Source organism: Aotus nancymaae, unplaced genomic scaffold, assembly GCF_030222135.1.
Source record: "Aotus nancymaae isolate 86718 unplaced genomic scaffold, 86718_ANA_hifiasm-v0.15.2.pri h1tg000022l_1, whole genome shotgun sequence".
Classification (NCBI taxonomy): Eukaryota; Metazoa; Chordata; class Mammalia; order Primates; family Aotidae; genus Aotus; species Aotus nancymaae.
In genome coordinates this window covers 46,117,190-46,136,718 of record NW_026988435.1, presented here as the reverse complement: position 1 = coordinate 46,136,718, position 19,529 = coordinate 46,117,190, and the positions used below count along the sequence as shown (strand labels likewise).

At 42.8% G+C, this 19,529-nt stretch overlaps 1 protein-coding gene across 1 annotated transcript in view; it reads left to right on the top strand.

Moving 5' to 3' along the window:
* Positions 1-19,529, top strand: part of HSF2BP (heat shock transcription factor 2 binding protein) — a 91,423-nt gene that overhangs the window by 29,413 nt on the left and 42,481 nt on the right. Inside the window, exon 5 of the mRNA XM_012444800.2 lies at positions 9,330-9,447. Within this exon, the coding sequence (XP_012300223.1) occupies positions 9,330-9,447 (118 nt within the window). The remainder of the gene's footprint in view (positions 1-9,329; positions 9,448-19,529) is intronic.

Here is a 19,529-nt window from a genome sequence, read left to right as displayed (position 1 = left end):
AATGCTACTTCATAATCAGTTGACCAGAAGAAAAGTGTGGGGTATATTCAGTTAGCAACAGGGATTATATGGTTTGTGGTGCCATTAGGTTTCAAGGTGATCTAGTGCAAGGCCTGAAGACTTTATTGAGTGTAGCTGAGCTGCAGTGGCTCTGAGACAAGGCAGCTGTAAGTCCTGGCCCCTGGATCGGGGACAGGCTGACTGGCAGTGGTTTTTCAGGTGTGCCCTGGAGCAGCATGGCTCACCCTTGACATCATAATCCTGTGCATTGTAGGATGTTTAGCAGCATCCCTGGTCTCTATCCATTAGAGGCAACCCCCAAGTGTGGTAGCCAAAAATGTCTTCAAAAACTGCTGGGGACAGAATCATCTTTCTTCCTCTTCTCATGCCATTTTATGAAGTAAAATGGACCCCAGAGCATGGCCAAATCTTTTTCTGTATAGATGGAAAGATTTATGATAGTCTGGGATATTAGAGGCTGTCAATGAGAGGATTATGAAAGCACTGAAGACTTTTAGGTTTCTGTGTTCCATGGACGTGGTTCTTACATTTTCAATTTAGTCCAATCATATAGCCATCCTCCTAATTCAGAAATATTGGGTATCTATTATCTACAATATCCAGTTAATCATAGAAATTTTCTTAATTGTCTTTCAGTGATTGGTCTTCGTTAATTTGTAGTCTTTCCTTAGATAAGGTCCTTCCTTCAGTTGACAGAGTATGGATTAGATACAGGTCATTGTTTTGCGGACTTGGACTTTTTCCTTAAAAACATGCTGCTTCTTAGGTAGCTTCAGTGAGAAGATAAGCACAGTCAGCTTTACAGGTTTCCAGATTAATAGAATGTAAGAAGAGATCATGTATGTTTTAGATGAGCATGACCCCACGGGGCTCCAGGTGTCCTTTGCATGGAGATAACTGGATTTAATACTTGAGAGAAGTAGGCTGGGCACGGTGACTCACACCTGTAATCCCAGCACTTTAGGAGGCTGAGGCGGGTGGATCACCTGAGGTCAGAAGTTTGAAACCAGCCTGACCAACATGGTGATGAAACCCCATCTCTACTAAAAGTACAAAAATTAGCCGGGCATGGTGACACGTGTCTGTAATCCCAGCTACTCAGGAGGCTGAGGCAGAAGACTCACTTGAACCCGGGAGGCGGAGGTTGCAGTGAGCTGAGATTGTGCCACTGCACTCCTGCCTGGGAAACAGAGTGAGACTCCATCTCAGAAAAGAAAAAAAAAAGACTTGAGAGAAGTGAAATAGAATTCCAATGAGTGATATAACTTTCTGGGTAATTGTTGATTTTTCTAGGTGAAGGCAAGTAAGTTTGCCATGTTTTTTTTTTTTTTTTGAGACAGAGTCTCACTATGTCACCCAGGCTGGCACACCCCATCACACCCAGCTAATTTTTGTACTTTTTTTTGAAATTTTTATTTTATTTTATTTTTATTATATTTTAAGTTCTGGGATACATGTGCAGAATGTGAAAGTTTGTTGCATAGGTATACATGTGCCATGGTGGTTTGCTGCACTCATCAACTCATCAACCCATCATCTACATTAGGTATTTCTCCTAGTGCTATCCCTCCCCTAGTCCCCAACTCCCCAGGCCCTGGTGTGTGATATTCCCCTCCCTGTGTCCATGTGTTCTGATTGTTCGGTTCCCACTTATGAGTGAGAACATGCGGTGTTTTGTTTTCTGTTCCTGTGTTAGTTTGCTGAGAATGATGGTTTCCAGCTTCATCTATGTCCCTGCAAAGGACATGAACTCATTCTTTTTTATGGCTGCATAGTACTCCATGGTGTATATGTGCCACATTTTCTTTATTCATTCTGTCATTGATGGGCATTTGGGTTGCTTCCAAGTCTTTGCTATTGTGAACAGTGCTGCAGTAAACATATATGTGCATGTATCTTTATAGTAGATTGATTTATAATCCTTTGGATATATACCTACAGTAATGGGATTGCTGGGTCAAATGGTATTTCTGGTTCTGGATCTTTGAGGAATTGCCACACTGTCTTCCACAATGGTTGAACTAATTTACTTTCCCACCAACAGTGTAAAAGTGTCTGTGTTTCTCCACAGCCTCTCTAGCATCTGTTGTTTCCTGACTTTTTAGTGATCCCCATTCTAACTGGAGTGAGATGCTATCTCATTGTGGTTTTGATTTGCATTTCCCTAATGACCAGTGATGATTAGCTTTTTTTTTTCATATGTTTGTTGGCCGCATAAATGTCTTCTTTTGAGAAGTGTCTGTTCCTATCCTTTGCCCACTTTTTGATGGGGTTGTTGGTTTTTTTTCTTGCAAATTTGTTTAAGTTTTTTGTAGATTCTGGACATTAGCCGTTTGTCAGATGGATAGATTCCAAAAATTTTCTCCCATTTTGTAGGTTGCCTGTTCACTCTGATGGTAGTTTCTTTTGCTGTGCATTAGCTCTCTAGTTTAATTAGATCCCATTTGTCAATTTTGACTTTTGTTGCCATTGCTTTTGGTGTTTTAGTCAGGAAGTCTTTGCCCATGCCTATGTCCTGAATGGTATTGCCTAGGTTTCCTTCTAGGGTTTTTATGGTTTTACGTGTTACATTTAAGTCTTTAATCCATCTTGAGTTAATTTTTGTATAAGGTGTAAGGAAGGGGTCCAGTTTCAGTTTTCTGCATATGGCTAGCCAGTTTTCCCAACACCATTTATTAAATAGGGAATTCTTTCCCCATTGCTTGTTTTTGTCAGGTTTGTCAAAGATCAGATGGTTGTAGATGTGTGGTGTTACTTCTGAGGCTTCTGTTCTGTTCCATTTGTCTATATATCTGTTTTGGTACCAGCACCATGCTGTTTTGGTTACTGTAGCCTTGTAGTATAGTTTGAAGTCAGGTAGTGTGATGCCTCCAGCTTTGTTCTTTTTGCTTAGGATTGTCTTAGGTATATGGGCTCTTTTTTGATTCTATATGAATTTTTTTTTTTCTGAGATGGAATTTCACTCTTATTGCCCAGGCTGGAGTGCAGTGGTGTGATCTTAGCTCACTGCAACCTCTGCCTCCTGGGTTTAAGCAATTCTCCTGCCTTGGCCTCCTGAGTAGCTGGGATTACAGGCATGCACCACCATTTTTAGTAGAGGCAGGGTTTCACCATGTTGTCCAGGCTGATCTTGAACTTTTGACCTCAGGCGATCCACCTGCCTCAGCCTCCCAAAGTGCTGGGATTACAGGTGTGAGCCGCTGTGCCTGGCCCCATATGAAATTTAAAATATTTTTTTCTAATTCTGTGAAGGAAGTCAATGGTAGCTTGATGAGGATAGCATTGAATCTATAAATTACTTTGGGCAGCATAGCCATTTTCACGATACGGATTATTCCTATCCATGAGCATGGAATGTTTTTCCATTTGTTTGTGTCCTCTCTTATTTTCTTGAGCAGTGGTTTATAGTTCTCTTTGAGGAGGTCCTTCACATACATCCCTTGTAAGTTGTGTTCCTAGTTATTTTACTCTCTTTGTAGCAGTTGTGAGTGGGAGTTCACTCATGATTTGGCTCTCTATTATTGGTGTATAGGAATGCTTGCGATTTTTGCACATTGATTTTGTATCCTGAGACTTTGCTGAAGTTGCTTATCAGCTTAAAGAGATTTTAGGCTGAGATGATAGGGTTTTCTAAATATATAATCATGTCATCTGCAAACAGAGACAATTTGACTTCCTCTTTACCTATTTGAATACCCTTTATATCTTTCTCTTGCCTGATTGCCCTGGTCAGAACTTCCAATACTGTGTTGAATAGGAGTGATGAGAGAGGGCATCCTTGTCTTGTGCCAGTTTTCAAAGGGAATGCTTCCAGTTTTTGCTCATTCAGTATGATATTGGCTGTGGGTTTGTCATAAATAGCTCTTATTATTTTGAGATACATTCCATCAATACCTAGTTTATTGAGAGTTTTTAGCATGAAGTGGTGTTGAATTTTACCGAAGGCCTTTTCTGCATTTATTGAGATAATCATATGGTTTTTGTCATTGGTTCTGTTTATGTGATGGATTACATTTATTGATTTGTGTATGTTGAAACAGGCTTGCATCCCAGGGATGAAGCCAACTTGATCTTGGTGGATAAGCTTTTTGATGTGCTGCTGGATTCAGTTTGCAGTATTTTATTGAGGATTTTCACATTGATGTTTATCAGGGATATTGGACTAAAATTTTCTTTTTTTGTTGTGTCTCTGCCAGGTTTTGGTATCAGGATGATGCTGACCACATAAAATGAGTTAAGGAGAAGTCCCTCTTTTTCTGTTCTTTGGAATAGTTTCAGAAGGAATGGTACCAGCTTCTCTTTGTACCTCTGGCAGAATTCAGCTGTGACTCCATCTGGTCCTGGGCTTTTTTTGGTTGGTAGGCTATTAATTACTGACTCAATTTCAGAACTTGTTATTGGTCTATTCAGGGATTTGACTTCTTCCTGGTTTAGTCTTGGGAGGGTGTATGTGTCCAGGAATTTATCCATTTCTTCTAGATTTTCTAGTTTATTTGTGTAGAGGTGTTGATAGTGTTCTCTGATGGTAGTTTGTATTTCTGTGGGATCAGCGGTGATATCCCCTTTATCATTTTTGATTGTGTCTATTTGATTCTTTTCTCTTTTGTTTATTAGTCTGGCTAGTGGTCTATTTTGTTGATCTTTTCAAAAAATCAGCTCCTGGATTCATTGATTTTTTTGAAGGATTTTTCCTGACTCTATCTCCTTCAGTTCTGCTCTGATCTTAGTTATTTCTTGTCTTCTGCTAGCTTTTGAATTTGTTTGCTCTTGCTTCTCTAGTTCTCTTAGTTGTGATGTTAGGGTGTTGATTTTAGATTTTTCCTGCTTTCTCCTGTGGGCATTTAGTGCTATAAATTTCCCTCTAGACACTGCTTTAGTAGTGTCCCAGAGATTCTGGAACATTGTGTCTTTGTTCTCGTTGGTTTCAAATAACTTACTTATTTCTGCCTTAATTTTGTTATGTACCCAGTAGTCATTCAGGAGCAGTTATTCTTATTCAGTTTCCATGTAGTTGTGTGATTTTGAGTGAGTTTCTTTCTTTTTTTTTGAGATAGAGTTTCACTTTTGTTACCCAGGCTGGAGTGCAATGGCGCTATCCCGGCTCACCGCAACCTCCGCCTCCTGGGTTCAGGCAATTCTCCTGCCTCAGCCTCCTGAGTAGCTGGGACTACAGGCACGCGCCACCATGCCCAGCCAATTTTTTTATGTTTTTAGTAGAGACGGGGTTTCACCTTTTTGACCAGGATGGTCTCAAACTCCTGACCTCAGCTGATCACCCTCCTTGGCCTCCCAAAATACTGAGGTTACAGGCATGAGCCACTGTGCTTCATGTGTTTCTTTTTCTTTTATTTTTTCTTCTTGAGTTGGAGTCTTGCTCTGTCACCCGGGCTGGAGTGTAGCAGCGCAATCTCGGCTTACTGCAACTTCCGCCTCCTGGGTTCAAGCAGTTCTCTTGCCTCAGCTCCTGAGTAGCTGGGATTATAGGCATGTGCCACCATGCCTGGCTCATTTCTGAATTTTTAGTAGAGATGGGTTTTTACCATGTTGGTGAGGCTGGTCTTAAACTCCTGACCCTGTGATCTGCCCGCCCCAGCCTCCCAAAGTGTTGGGATTACAGGCGTGAGCCATCGTGCCTGGCCCATTTCTTAAATTATATAATTAGTATGTTAACCTTTAGAATTACCTATAAACACTTTTAATGAAAAATGAACCTAGAAAAACCATTTTAACAGAAAAATAAACTGACGAGTTTTTTACTTTTGGTGAATGTAACAAAGTCAATTCTGTAGCCTTGAATTGACTCACAAGCATTCTAGATAGATTAACAGTAAGCAAAGTACAAATTGCCATGTAAAACAAACAAATTCCAACAGACAAATACTGGAGCAGTCTGTGTAGGAATTTATTCACATTTATTTTACTTCGTAGTTCATGTTTTGGTGATATTTAATGAAACGCAGCATTGGCATTTGCAGCTACAATACTAGATATATGAGACAGACTTCATTTATCAGTAAATTTGTCGTGTTGGGTGTTGTTGCTTGCTATGATATAGTTTTTGTTTGTTTGTTTTTCTTCAGTATTAGTAATATTTCTATTGCTGTATAACAAACCTCCTTAATGACATTAATTTTGCTCATGAGTCTACAATTTGGTCAGGCTTGGCAGGGACAATTTGCTGCTGCTGCTCTCCGACATCTGGGTCCTTAGCTGGAATGACTCAAATTGTTGAGGGATGGAACAGCTGGGGACTAGTGAGGTGTCTTTCCCTCTCTTCTCCCCTCATAGAGTCTCAAGGCTTCTTCACTGTGCTATTTCTTTTCTTTTCTTTTTAGACAGAGCCTTGCTCTGTCTCCTAGGCTAGAGTGCAGTAGTGCAGTCTTGGCTTACTGCAGCCTCCACTCCCGGGTTCAAGCGATTCTCCTGCCTCAGCCTCCCAAATAGCTAGGATTATAGGTGTGAGCCACCACACCTGGCTGATTTTTGTATTTTTAGTAGAGACAGGGTTTTGCCATGTTGGCCAGGCTTGTCTCAAACTCCTGACCTCAAGTGATCCACCGCCTTGGCCTCCAAAATTGTTGGGATTACTGGTGTAAGCCACCATGCCTGGCCTCCACTGTGCTATTTCTGTGTGGTCTCTTCATCATGGCAGCCTTAGGGTAGCTGGACTTCTTTCACAGTGACTTAGGAATCCTAGAGCAAGTGGCAGGAGACCAAAGCGGAAGTCATAGGCTTCTTCCTGTCCATCCTTGGAAGGCTCGTGGTATCCGTTCTGCTGCATTCTACTTCTGACAAGTGAGTCACAGTGTAGGGGACTACTCAAGGGTCTGAACATGAGGCCAGGCTCACCTGGTACCTATCTCTGGAGTCAGGCTCCCAGAGACTATAGCTCTTTTTCTGCTGGGTTTCAGTATGTGGTCTGCAGTTATTTACATGAATAATGCTTTCCCCTGAAAAGCTACCTAAAAGCTATCTTTTGTGTTTATGATGTCAAATGCTTACTTGGTTCATTTTTCTCCTAAAATATTTCTTTAGTAAAACTAGAATGTGTCATATTCTGGAAAATGTACCTATCAGGTTAAAATTCATTAACCAAAGAAGGTAAGTTTGTATCAGTGAAAGGTTCTGTTCTCAATAAAGTTATGGCTATCATGAAAGTATGTACCCAAAGACACAGCACCAATGATGTGGCCAAATGCTGCAAAGACAAGTAGAAACGGAGAAAACTCTGTTAGGTTTAGAAGACTTTAATATTCCTCTTTTGGTCCATCTCAGACCAGGTGAACAAAAATAAATAGGAATGTCAAAGATCTGAGTTCATGAAGTTGGTCTAGGAGCGTAGATGAAATTTTATATTCTGCATAAGATTACATGTAGTCAAAGGCAGAACAAGTAAGTGATAAAACTCAGCTTCCATTTTTGATAATTCTTAGCAAACTAAGAACAGATGAAGACTTCTTTAAACTGATAAAGGGTATCTACCAGAAACACATCAGACATCACACTTAACTGTGAGTTTTTAGAAGCATTTCTATTAAAATCAGGAGAAAGACAAGGCTGCTGGCCTGTCTCTCTTCCACCTTGGTCTGACCATTTGGCTTAGAAATCTTAGTCACTTTGAATCGTGCTTTACTGCCAGATCTAACTAAAGTAAACTCTTAGAAACATGTACATAAACGTACTTGGATCACTGGATACTGACAGGTATTTGGAAATGTTGATGGAGCCAGTAGTGTCTGCAGCACTGCCCACTGGGAGCAGTGTAATTACTTGGTCTGGTCTTTACGCCGATTTGCAGGGCCTCAGGCATGAAGAAATGGGGTACTTGCTGATCCACAATGGGACATAAAATTGAGAAAATAAGTTTTCTTCAAAATCAGTTTTCATAGTCTTTTTTGACTGCATATAATTTCAGTTTTCAATTTTGTATCATGGCTAAAACTTATTAGCAAATATAGATCAAATATTCCTTATCTGAAATGCTTGGAACCAGAAGTGTTTTGGATTTTGGAATACTTGCATTATACCTGCTGTTTCAACACTCTGATTCAAAGATCTGAAATCTGTAATGCTCTGTGAGCATGACCTTTGTGCATCTTGTCAGTGCTCAAAAAATTTTAGATTTTGGAGCATTTTGGTTTTTGGGTTTTCAGATTATGGATGCTATTAAAAGTGAATTTACACATCCTCAGTCCCAGATAAGATAATCAGCCCTCCCTTATGTTTGGACCCTAACTGCCCACAGCTGTTTAATGCAGTACTCTGGAGCGTACGGACTGCAGACATGCTTAGATTCCAGGGCTCTGTTTCACTCTTTCGGCACTTGCTAATCACAGTGCACATAATTTACTATTTCAGTAGCTCTTGTGATTGTCAGTGATTCTTTCTGGGCTGTCATTTTTGTTATACTTTTTTTTTTTGAGACAGGGCCTTGCTCTGTTACCGAGGCTGGAGTGCAGTGACATGATCATGGCTCACTGTAACCTCTACCTCTTGGGCTCAAGCAATCCTTCTACCTTCACCTCCTGAATAGCTAGGACTACAGGTGCGCACCACCATGCCTGGCTAATTTTTAAATTCTTTGTAGAGATAGGGTCTTGCTGTGTTGCCCAGGCTGGTCTTGAACTTGTAGCCTCAAGCGATCCTCCCACCTCAGTCTCCCAAAATGTTGGGATTACAGTTGTGAGCCACGATGCCTAGCAATTTCATTTTTAAATACCTCATTGTCAGCTGTGTTTTTATTAGGTCTTTTAGCAGAAAAACAGTAATAAATACTCTGTTCTGCACAAAATTTTTTTTTTCTTTATTGATTAGCAAATATTCCAATCAATACATTGTGAAATGTAGTCTTTTGTAGACACATCTTGTACAAACAGCATTCTCCTTTTGTCTGCTAACTTTAATTTTTGTAGTGTTTTGTCATATAGAATTACTCGTTTTACATTCTGATTGGCCGATCTTTTCTTTTATAGGCCCTGGCTAATAATTATTGTAAGAAGACTATCCAATATAACATTTAAACAAAAGGTCACAAAGTGTTTTCAATGAGTGTCCTCATTAGGTAGGTGGCATTATGGGTCCTGAAAATGACCCGTAAGGCAGTTGACCTAGGTAGACTGTACAGTGATATCTAGTCTCAAGGAATGCCATAAAATGTTGAATTTTATAATTTTTAAAATTATACTTGAAGCTCTGGGGTACATGTGCAGATCGTGCAGGTTTGTTACGTAGGTATACACGTCTGCACAAAATTTGCTAGGTTTGAAGTCTTCATAATCTTGATGCTTTGTTTCATCTTTCTGTTGCAGACGTTGCTGCCATAGCATGTGGTCGTGAATTCTTGGTTAATTCAAGCCGAGTGCTCTTGGACACCATACTGCAGCTTCTGGGAGACTTGAAGCCAGGACAGTGTACCAAACTCAAAGTGTATGGTGGATGATGTTAAAAAGTTAATTCTATTTACAATTAATTAGAATGTGCTGATTGGGCCTTTCTTCAAGTAAACACAGTTAATTTTGGTGGTAGTTCTAAAAACCAGAGGAAATAAATTGTCTGGAGAAGTTAAGGGGGTGCACTCTCTTAAATAGGATTTTAGAAAAATAAATTTAAGGAAGGAATGTACTAACCTTAGAGCAATCAGTGAGCCCCAGATACTATCACATGATACTTCATGGTTATGTCAAAATGAATTTAAATAGGTCTTTGTTATGGTAGCACTCCACTTCCAGGTACTAAAATCTGTATTTGTTTTCTATTGTTATGTAACAAATTATCACCAACTTGGTGGCTAAAACAACACCATTTATTATTTCATAGTTTGGTAAGTAAGAAGTCTGAGTGGGTTTGAGGGGTTCTCTGCATAGGCCAGAATTGAGGTGTTTTCCAGGCTGGGATCTTTTCGGAGACTCTGGGGGAGGAATCTGCTTCTGGGCACTTTGAAGTTGCTGGCAGAGTCCAGTGTCTTGGTTTCAGGACCGAGTTCCCGTGTCCTGGCTGGCTGGTCAGCTGTGGGTCAGCTGCTGGGGCTGCTTGCATTCCTTTGCACATGGGCCTGTCTTCAAGCCACAGTCGCTCATTGAGTCCTTCTGACGTTTCCAGTCTCAGACTTCCTCTTCTGCTACCAGCAAGATGACTCTGTCTGCTTTTATTCTTTTGTTAAAAATTTTACTTCAAGAAGGCAAACTCTCTGCTTCATATGGATTTATGTGTTTAGATTAGGCGTACCTGGATAAACTCCTTTTGATAAACTCTTGAGTCAGCTGGTTAGTAACCCTTAATTACATCCACAGAATCCCCTTTTCCAGGCAATGACATAATCAGCATGTGATAATTTATAGTCCCAGAGATTAGGGCAGAAAATCGTGGGGAGAGGGAGCAGTGTAGGATTCTGCCACTCACACCATTCATTCTGAGTGTTGCCTTTGACTTCTTAGAGCATCTTTATTTTTTTATTTTTATTTTTAAAGAGACTGGGTCTCTACATACATTGATCAGGCTGGCCTCGAACTCCTAGGCGTTCCAAGTATTCCTTCCACCTCAGCCTCTTGAGTAGCTGGACTATAGGTATGTGCCACCATGCCATGCTGTGGAACACTTTTTAAAAGTAAGAGCTTCTGTGAAGTCTGTACCAGATGCTTCCAACATCTGTATCATCCTGGCCTTGGTGTCTCTTGATGGTTTTCTTCCATGTGAGTTGAGATTTCCTGTTTCTTTGTATGCCAAGTAATTTTGGATTTATCCTGGACATTTATGTGATCACTGGTCTTGTTTAAATCCTTGGAAAATGCTGATGTTTTATTTTCACAGGCAATCAACCCCTTTAGGTCAGATTCCAACCAGCCTTTTCTGTTTGGTTTCCTGTGCCAGTCCTGTTTTCAAAGAGCCTTTACAGAGCTGTTGGAACTGCCCCCATGAGTGCCGCCCAGTGGCCAGTCTGAGAGCTGGGTAATTGGAGCTGCAGTTCTGAGTCTTTCAGATACTGTTTGTGATCAGATCCACACAGCCACACCTTGGGATGAGGCCAGAGTTTATAAACAACTTTGTGAGGTCACTTTTCTGAGCTGTTAACTCTCTGGGTACATTTTAGTTAAAGTCCCTCACCTGGAATGCTGGGGCTTCATATACCCTGCAGTGTCCAAGCGCCTGCGATTCTGCCCTCGTCCGGCCCTGCAGCAGGGGTTGAGAAGGTCATAGAGCTTTCAAGTGTAAGGAAAATTCGTTTCCCACAGAGTTTGAGTTACCTGGGGATGCCGCCACCGCCACTGCGCGTGGTTGCTGGCAGAAGACCCCTTTCCCACTCCTGGAGCCTCACCAGAGACCTTCTGGTGTTCTCCACATGGCTCAGTGCTACTTACGGCTTTTGGAGCTCCCGTGAGTCCAGGCCAGGGACACTAGAGGAAGAAGTGGTAAACTCACTGCTGGTTTAGTGGTTCTTAAATTTTGATCTTCTTTGCCTATCTGCCTGCTACTGTTTACTTTTCAGAGTCCTCAAATAACTGCTTCATATATTCTCTTTGGAATTTATAGCTGCTTTCAGTGGAAGCAAGACTGGAGGGTGTGTTTAGGCCGTCTTATCCAGAACCAAACTTTCTAGTCAATGTTAGTATTTTGTACTAAAAATTATATGCACTTAGGTAATGCATATAATATAGTGTAACATATATGCATATGTAGTTTTTTTTTTTGAGACAGAGAATGCTCATTTTTAAAGGCTGTTTCTCTTCCAGTCTCATGCAAAAATTTTTCCTCCTTGAAAATTCAAGCAACTAATTTCTCCCTCACATCCAGCCTTTCTCATCACTGCAGTTTTCTGACCATCCAGACACTTCCCTTGTTCACTGAGTACTGGCTTGTTGGCATCCCCTTCCCCATTTCCTGCTATCTTGAGTGACCTGAACATGTTTAGGGGTGATTCATTTAATAATCTAATTTCAAGGTCGATTGCCTTTCTCAATTCCCCAGATTTGATGTGCCTTTGACTGTGGCAGTCGTCTGCCTTGGGCCAGATGCTGCACATAGTCATGAGGTGGACTGTCTGGTAGACACCGCTGTAGCACTCAGGGCATACCTGCTCTCCTCCCTGCCTCCCTTCCTACCATTGTTCCCTCTAAACTGCAAGACCACCACCACCACCACCTCCTCCTCCTCCTCCTCCTTCTCACACCGTTGCCCCCATGGCCTCCTTCCCTCTAGCTCACCAGCCCCAGTGTGCATCACATTTCCTGATGCTTTCAGCCTTGACCAGCCCAGCCATCCTCCTCCTCTGTTCCTACAGCTGGGGCTGCTTAGTGAGGTTTGGGAAGAAGCTGCCTCGTGTGCACAGACTCTTGTCATTTCTCCTGGTCTCCAGTCCCGCCGGGATCCTCCTCTATATCCTTACTCAGCTCCCACTCATTTCCATAGTGGTGGAGACAGACCTTGGTGCAACCCTCACGGCCTCCCTGCTCTACCCTTCCTGTGCAGGTGGGTGTCCCAGCAGGCTTTACTTCCTGCCGCACAGGGGTGAAGGGGTGAGTGTGGCTGCCTCAGCTTGGCCTTCCCTTGTTTATTCCACTCACCTTTGCTTTCTCTCGTGTCAGAGGCACATATGGCTGGGATGTGTGTGTGCGGTGTGGATGTGGGTGCCTTTGTGCGGGGTGTGTGTGTGGAGGGGTTGGGATGTGTTTTGTGTGTGGTATATGTGTATGTGGGTGTTTTGGGGGTATCTGGTGTGCGTATGGTATGTGTTTGTGTGGGGCATGTTTATGGTGTGTGAGGGAATGTGTGTGTGGTGTGTGTGTATATATGTTGAGGGGAGGTGGGTATCGTGTGTGACTGTGGTGTGTTTGTATATGTGGGACTAGGGATTTGGATGAGTGTATTTTATGTGGGGGGAGATGTGGGGGTGGTATGCATCATGTGTGTGTGGCTGTGTATGTGTGTATGTGAGGAGGATGTGTTTGTGTGGTATGTGTATGTTGGATGTTTATGGTGTGTATATGTGGAGGGTATGGGGTATATGTGTTTGTGGGATGTGTGTGTGGGGTATATGTGGGGGTGTGGTGTGGGTGTGGGGGATGTGGGCTGTGTGTGTGAGGGTGTTTGGGGTGTGTGTGGAGTAGGGGGAAGTGTGTGGAATGTGTGGCGAATATGGGTGTGTGGTGTGTGTGTGGTGTGTGGTGTGTGTATGGGGTGTGTATGGTGTGGGTGTGTGGTTGTGTGTTGTGTGTGTTGGTGTGTGTGTGTTGTGTGTGGTGTGGTGTGGTGGCTGTGTGGTGGCTGTGTGATGTGTATGATGTGTGTGGTGTGTGGTGTGTGTGGTGTTTGGGTATGTGTGGTGTGTGTGGTATGTGGTATGTGGTGGGTGTGTGGTGTGATGTGTGTGTGATATGTGTGTGGTATGTGTGTGCATGTGGTGTGGTGTGGGTGTGGTGTGTGTTGGTGTGTGGTGTGTGTTGGTGTGAGTGGTGTGTGGTGTGTGGGTGGTGTGTGATGTGTGTGTGGTGTCTGATTGTGTGGTATGTGAGTGGGTGGTGTGTGACTGGGTGATGTGTGATTGTGATGTCTGTGATTTGTGTGTGGTGTATGTGTGGTGTGTGTGTGGTATGTTGTGTGTGTGTGTGGTGTGTGTGGTGTGTGAGTGGGTGTGTGTGAGTGGGTGTGGTGTCTGATTTGTGTGTGGTGTGTGGGTGGTATGTTGTGTGTGTGTGGTGTGTGGGTGGGTGGTGTGTAGGTGGTGTGTGATATGTGTGTATGGTGTCTATGATGTGTGGGGGAGTGTGTGTATGTATGTGTAATCCTCCTGCCTGTGTGTTGAGCCTTCCTCTGGGATGTGCCCTGTTGGTTGTCACCTCTTGCTCTGGTATTTTCCAGTGCCCCTCTCTACTATCTCCTGTTTTGTCTCCCAGGCCATGGCCACTGTTTCAAACCGCTTGCTGACCTGGGTTTACCATGACATATTGCATTTTCCCAGAATGCAGAGTTGGCTCATAGTGTGTTCCCTTTGCTTCCCCCTGAAATCCCTGTGGGCCCTGCAGGTCAGATGCGATTCTGCCATTGGGCCACATAGCCATCTCTTTTGTGGCAAACACTCAAAGGGTCATACATGGGACATTGCTGTGACTTGGCCTCTGTGAGTTCTCAGTGGCATAGCCTCCCCAGCCATATGGTTTCAGGCTATTCCTAGTTTACTTACCTTTTTAATGAAGACCCTGTTTTTAACTCTCCAAATCTAGGAACTTCCAGCATATGGTGGCCAGGTACACCAGCTGACCTTGGAGTCCCCTCGAGGTGGTAGGTGCTGCCAGCAGGATGACTGGATTGTATTTACTGTAGTGGTCATAACTTTTCAACCTTGACAGCCACACCTTCCAGGTAATTTTCCCCGTTCCTGTCAGCCTCTCAGGTGTCTGCTAGAAGTGGCCACTTGACAGAACTGTGTGCAGTGAGGGCTCTGTCAGCCAAGGCTAGGGCAGTTAAGTGCAGTCAGCCGGTGGCATGCCCCTGCCAGGGTCCTGTCTGTTTCTTCTCTGTGTATTTCTCCTCAGTCATTCAGCCATGGGATGACATGTGTCAGGAACATTCCCCATCGTCAACACCTCAGTCCATTTCCTTTCCCTCCAGCCACTGGTCACCCAGGCTTGTGCTCCCAGGGCCTGGTGTGGGCAGGATCTGTGCTGTGCCCAGACCCTGGGATGGTGGCGGGGGGACCCTGAGCGCTGTCCTGGCACTGAGCCGCACGTGGAGGGCCCAAAGACTCCTTTTTGTGGCTCTTGTTTCTCTATTGCTGCCACAGGACCCCAGCGTTTCCATTCTCCTTGACACTTGGTAACACTTGGCAACTGCAAGTATTGTTTTTTATTAGACTTAGGCCAGGCTATTTTTTTCCCTCACTGCTCATGCTTCCTAGGATTTTACCAGTCCTTGTTGAGTAGGCCATGAAAGGCCTTTTCATATCTACACTAACTGTTCCTCAAGTCAGACCTGCTGGAGGTGTTATTGAAGGGGATGGCCGAAGGCCCAGAGTTTAAGGTGGTTCTTCACCTGGAGTGAGGAGAGAGGCCTGCAGGGAGGGAGTTACCCACATTCCTGAATGGTCACTTGGTTCTCAAGCTAACGCTGTCCCCAAATTTGCGGTTGGCGTGCAATGTCTGTGAAGAGCACACCTCTGCTTTTACCAAGCTGAGGTAACTGACACAGTTCAGTTTACTGTCAGGGGCCAGAGAATATTTGTCATGTGTGGGAGAACAGTGGCTCAGCAAGGTTGTCTCATCCAGGTGCACGGTGGAGGGTACAGAAGTGTCTCTTGGAGTTTCGGCTCTCTATGGTCCCTGTTTCTTGAAGTTACTATTGGTTTATCCCCACCCAGCATCTTCCCCAGACGTCACCAGTAGGATGGCATCAGTGAGTACGGCTTGTGGGAAGTTTCGAGTTCTTTGTGCAGTTGACTTCAGAAGCAGCTGTGAGCACTGCAGGAAAATCAGCTCAGCTTTGTGGGCAAATCAGGGTGATGGTGTTGCCCCACCTCTCTGTGGAGTAGCCGTGCGGCTGGGTCTGTGGATCAGAGCCACCCACAAGCTCCTGTTTTCCAAAGAATTCATCTGGGATAGTCACAGTGCAGACTGTATTTTTCGAAGATGCTTCTAGAAGTGTTTCCACAAAATGTCTTAAGACAATAGCAGCCTTGAGAATTAAGTGTGGAGAGGGCGCTGTAAAGCTTGTACCACACTTTGTTCACTGGTTGCTTTGTTTGTCTCTCTCCCATTTCCTGTAAACTTCTGGAGAGCATCAGTCCAGGACAGAGAAAGTGCTCAGTAAATGTTACCTGATGGGTGAGAGCAAATCCTCGCTTTCTGGGTGTGGTTCTACCTTGTTTGTTACTAAAAGTCCTACTGAATGTTACTGTGCATTTTGGTGGCCCTGATCGCTTTTTCGCATAAGCATTGGCTGCAAGGAAATCTTCAAACATGATGGAGTTTCTAAACAGTTTCCAGTCACAGCTTTAGTAATTCTAGGTAGGACAGTTATCTTTAGGGACCTTGTAAGATAATCGTAAGGCATTGCATGCCAGTTAATTGTCCTGGTGAAGGAAGTATGTTTTTCAAGACAAACTATCTAGATAGTGTTCAAATTCCTAAGTTTAGAGTTCTCATCATTTCCAGATATTAACAAAACTCAGTATCTGAAAGTCATTTGGGGCCTGTGAACTAATGTGTATTCTTTCCAGGTGGCATAGCTTTCAGCTACAATTTCTATTTCTCTGTTGAGTTATAGATTGGTAGATGGTGCTGTGAACATTAGCTCTTCTGAAAGGCAGTTTTGGGTTTTACCCTGTCTAGTTTGGGTCATTCTGTGTACACTTGAAAAAACTCACATAACTAAGTAATTTGCTTATTTGACCTCTTCAATAAGGAAAAAGCAAATAACCAAATACACAAATTGGCAAAAGAGAAAATCAGGCAATTTACAGAATAAAACATGCATGAGCTTCATCAACATGGAAAGATTCTTGTTCTCCATAGTAATCAGGGGAAAGCAAATTATAACCCTAATAAGATGCCTTTTCAGTGCCTCTCATTGAAAAAAATCCCAATCGGATGATGACAAACTTCCAATTGGACATGAAGCCACAGTGAAGCTTATACCTGTCCATGTGCTGAGGGAGGGTATGTGGAGCCTGCCGATCTGGTCTGTGGAGGCTGTGTATGCACATGCCGAGGTCAGAGAGTCCCCTTCTGCATGTACACTCCAGAGAACATTTTACATAGGATACCAGGACGCTTGTACAGAAAACGGTATAGCAGCGGTGTTTGTAATCACACAAACTAGGAAATTACCTAAATGTCTCTAAGCTGGAGAATAGATAAAGAAATTGTGATGTGTTAGAAGGTTGGCATCTATCGGTGGAACTAGGTTGTAGCTATACAAATCAGCAGAAACAGATCTCACCATGGTGTGGAAGATTGCATGCAGTATGCTGCTGTTGATGCAGACATGCAGAGAAAGAAGATTTCATACCTAAAGTATTAGAAATGCTTGGCTAGTTTAAATATCAGATGTAGCTAGTGCTTACACTTCCTTGAAGTACTCCTTTGAGTAGCATTCACAACTCTGGCTGTTCAACTCTGGTTATAGGGTTTCTTTCTTAACCAGAGAGGTGGGTATTGTGTTATTCTTTGTATCTTTTTATATGTCTTCACTGTAACATAATAGATACAAATTAAGATACAGATATTTGAGGATTGCATGATACAGACCACAGGTTTTTACATTCTAACTTGACTGAGGGAAGAAGCACAGAATCTAAAGTATGGTAAGTCATTAGTTACTGTACTCTGTCTAATGAAAAATTGGTAGGCCTCTTAAGATTCTGTCAAGAATAATTTGGTCTGAAAATACTGTATTGCTGTGCTAATTGCTTTCTCAAATTACATGCAGTCTTTTGTAAGAATTTTATTACTTATTTTACTTTAGAATTACTTTATGGTGCTAATTTGGCTACCTTAGATTTTGGTCAGTTTAGCATGACTGTCTTGTTTCTGGCCAGTGAACTTCACAGATACTCATTTTCTTGTTTATTTTTATTGCTAGTTTGTTTTGAAGTACTGGGTGTGTTTCTTCTCTTACTGTAGGTTACAAGTTATATTTTCTTTTAAGATGAAGAATAAGGTGGTCAAGTTACGTCACATCTACTTTTAGTGACTCAGTTGTGTTGGCTCCAGAGGAGTGCTTTTCTGGCTTTTCACACTTTGAGCTTGTTTATCCCGAGACCTTGTATATTTAGGTAAAGAGAACTTGCTTTTTATTGAAGATGAGTTACTTGTGTTGCTTATGTAGCGTTTTGAGTTCACCAATACCATTATTTTAGGCATATTTTCAGTCCTTTTATTCTAAACGTCAGATGCATCTTAGATGTTCAAGACTGCAGAGACTGGGAAGTTGCTCTTTTGGAGCTCATTAGCCCCATTTATAACAGAATTTCTGCTGAGGTTTTGGTAGGAAGCAGAATTTGCCTACTTTTTTTTTTGTCATTGGAAGAAAAGCCTAACAGTTAGTATACTAGTTTGAGAAGTGACTTTTTTTTCTTTTTTTTTGAGACGAAGTTCCACTTTATCGCCCAGGCTGGAGTGTAGTGGTGCCATCTTGGCTCACTGCAACCTCTGCCTCCCAGGTTCAAGCCATTCTCCGGCCTCAGCCTCCTGAGTAGCTGGGACTACAGGAGTACGCCACCACACCCAGCTAATTTTTGTATTTTTCATAGAGACAGGGTTTCACCATGTTGGCCAGGCTGGTCTTGAACTCCTGACCTCAAGTGATCTGCCCACTCTGGCCTCCCAAAGTGCTGGGATTACAGGCGTGAGCCACCACACCTGGCCAAGAAATGACATTTAATATTTCAATACTAGAAGAGTGAATTGAATGGGCAGTCTCTTTAGACTTGATAATTGGAAACTTGATACACTATTTACAGATACTTTTGGTTGGAATAGAAATATTAGACAAAATATTTGCGTAAGAAACAGAGCCTTTAGGGTTTATTTTTTGCTAATTCTTATGTGACCTAGAAGTCTTTGGTCTTGTGTGAGATGAATCTTGGCAGCAACGTGAGGTCTCAGGTGGCAACGTGGTTGTTGCAAGTATATGTGTTTCATTTTAGCTTAAGGCTAACTGATTCTGACCAAATATAGAAATTTAAAGACACCTGCCAACTTGGGAGTTGTTTTTGCCACCTTAAATCTAAATGGCAGTCAGCAAAGAATTTCAACTGGCCATCTTTTCAGAAGATTGCCCTGTATTACAGTTATCACCAGATGCTAGCTTTGCTTTTTAAGATGTACAGAAGATTGGTTTTTCTTACTTTCATGCTGTAAGGCAGAGGTCAGCAAACGTTTTCTGTAAAGGGTCAGACAGAAAGTATTTTAGCTCTTTGGGTCATATGATCTCTGTTGCCGTGCCTCAGTCCTGCTGTTATTGCCTACGGGAAAGCAGCCATGGGCAATGTATTTAATTCTAAGGAATTGCAACTCTGCGTTTGTGATCTGAAGCAGGAACTTTTCTCTCCTTGGAATACTGGGCTAGACAACTCACTAAATTCTAGTTAAGGTGCTAAATTTTCCTCATGAACACTACATTTGAGTAGCCCTTAATACTTCATTAAATGGGTTACTAGTAAGTAACTTCTGAATAAGTGTAAAAATTGTCACTGAGACTTGAAAGGACTTGCAGTGTGGCTTATTCTGTAGCCCGCTGGGAGGCCGAGGACCCTGTTTTGAGAACTGAGAACCCCTGCTCTGGAGGGTGCCTGCGTAGCTCTGTCTGCTCTGGCTCCATAGCACTGCCAGGGGCTTTGAAAGTGCCCATGGTCGGCCAGGAGCGGTGGCTCACGCCTGTAATCCCAGCACTTTGGGTGGCTGAGGTGGGCAGATCACCTGAGGTCAGGAGTTTGAGACCAGCCTGGCCAACATGGTGAAACCCATCTCTACTAAAAAAAAAAAAAAATACAAAAATTAGCTGGGTGTCATGGTATGTGC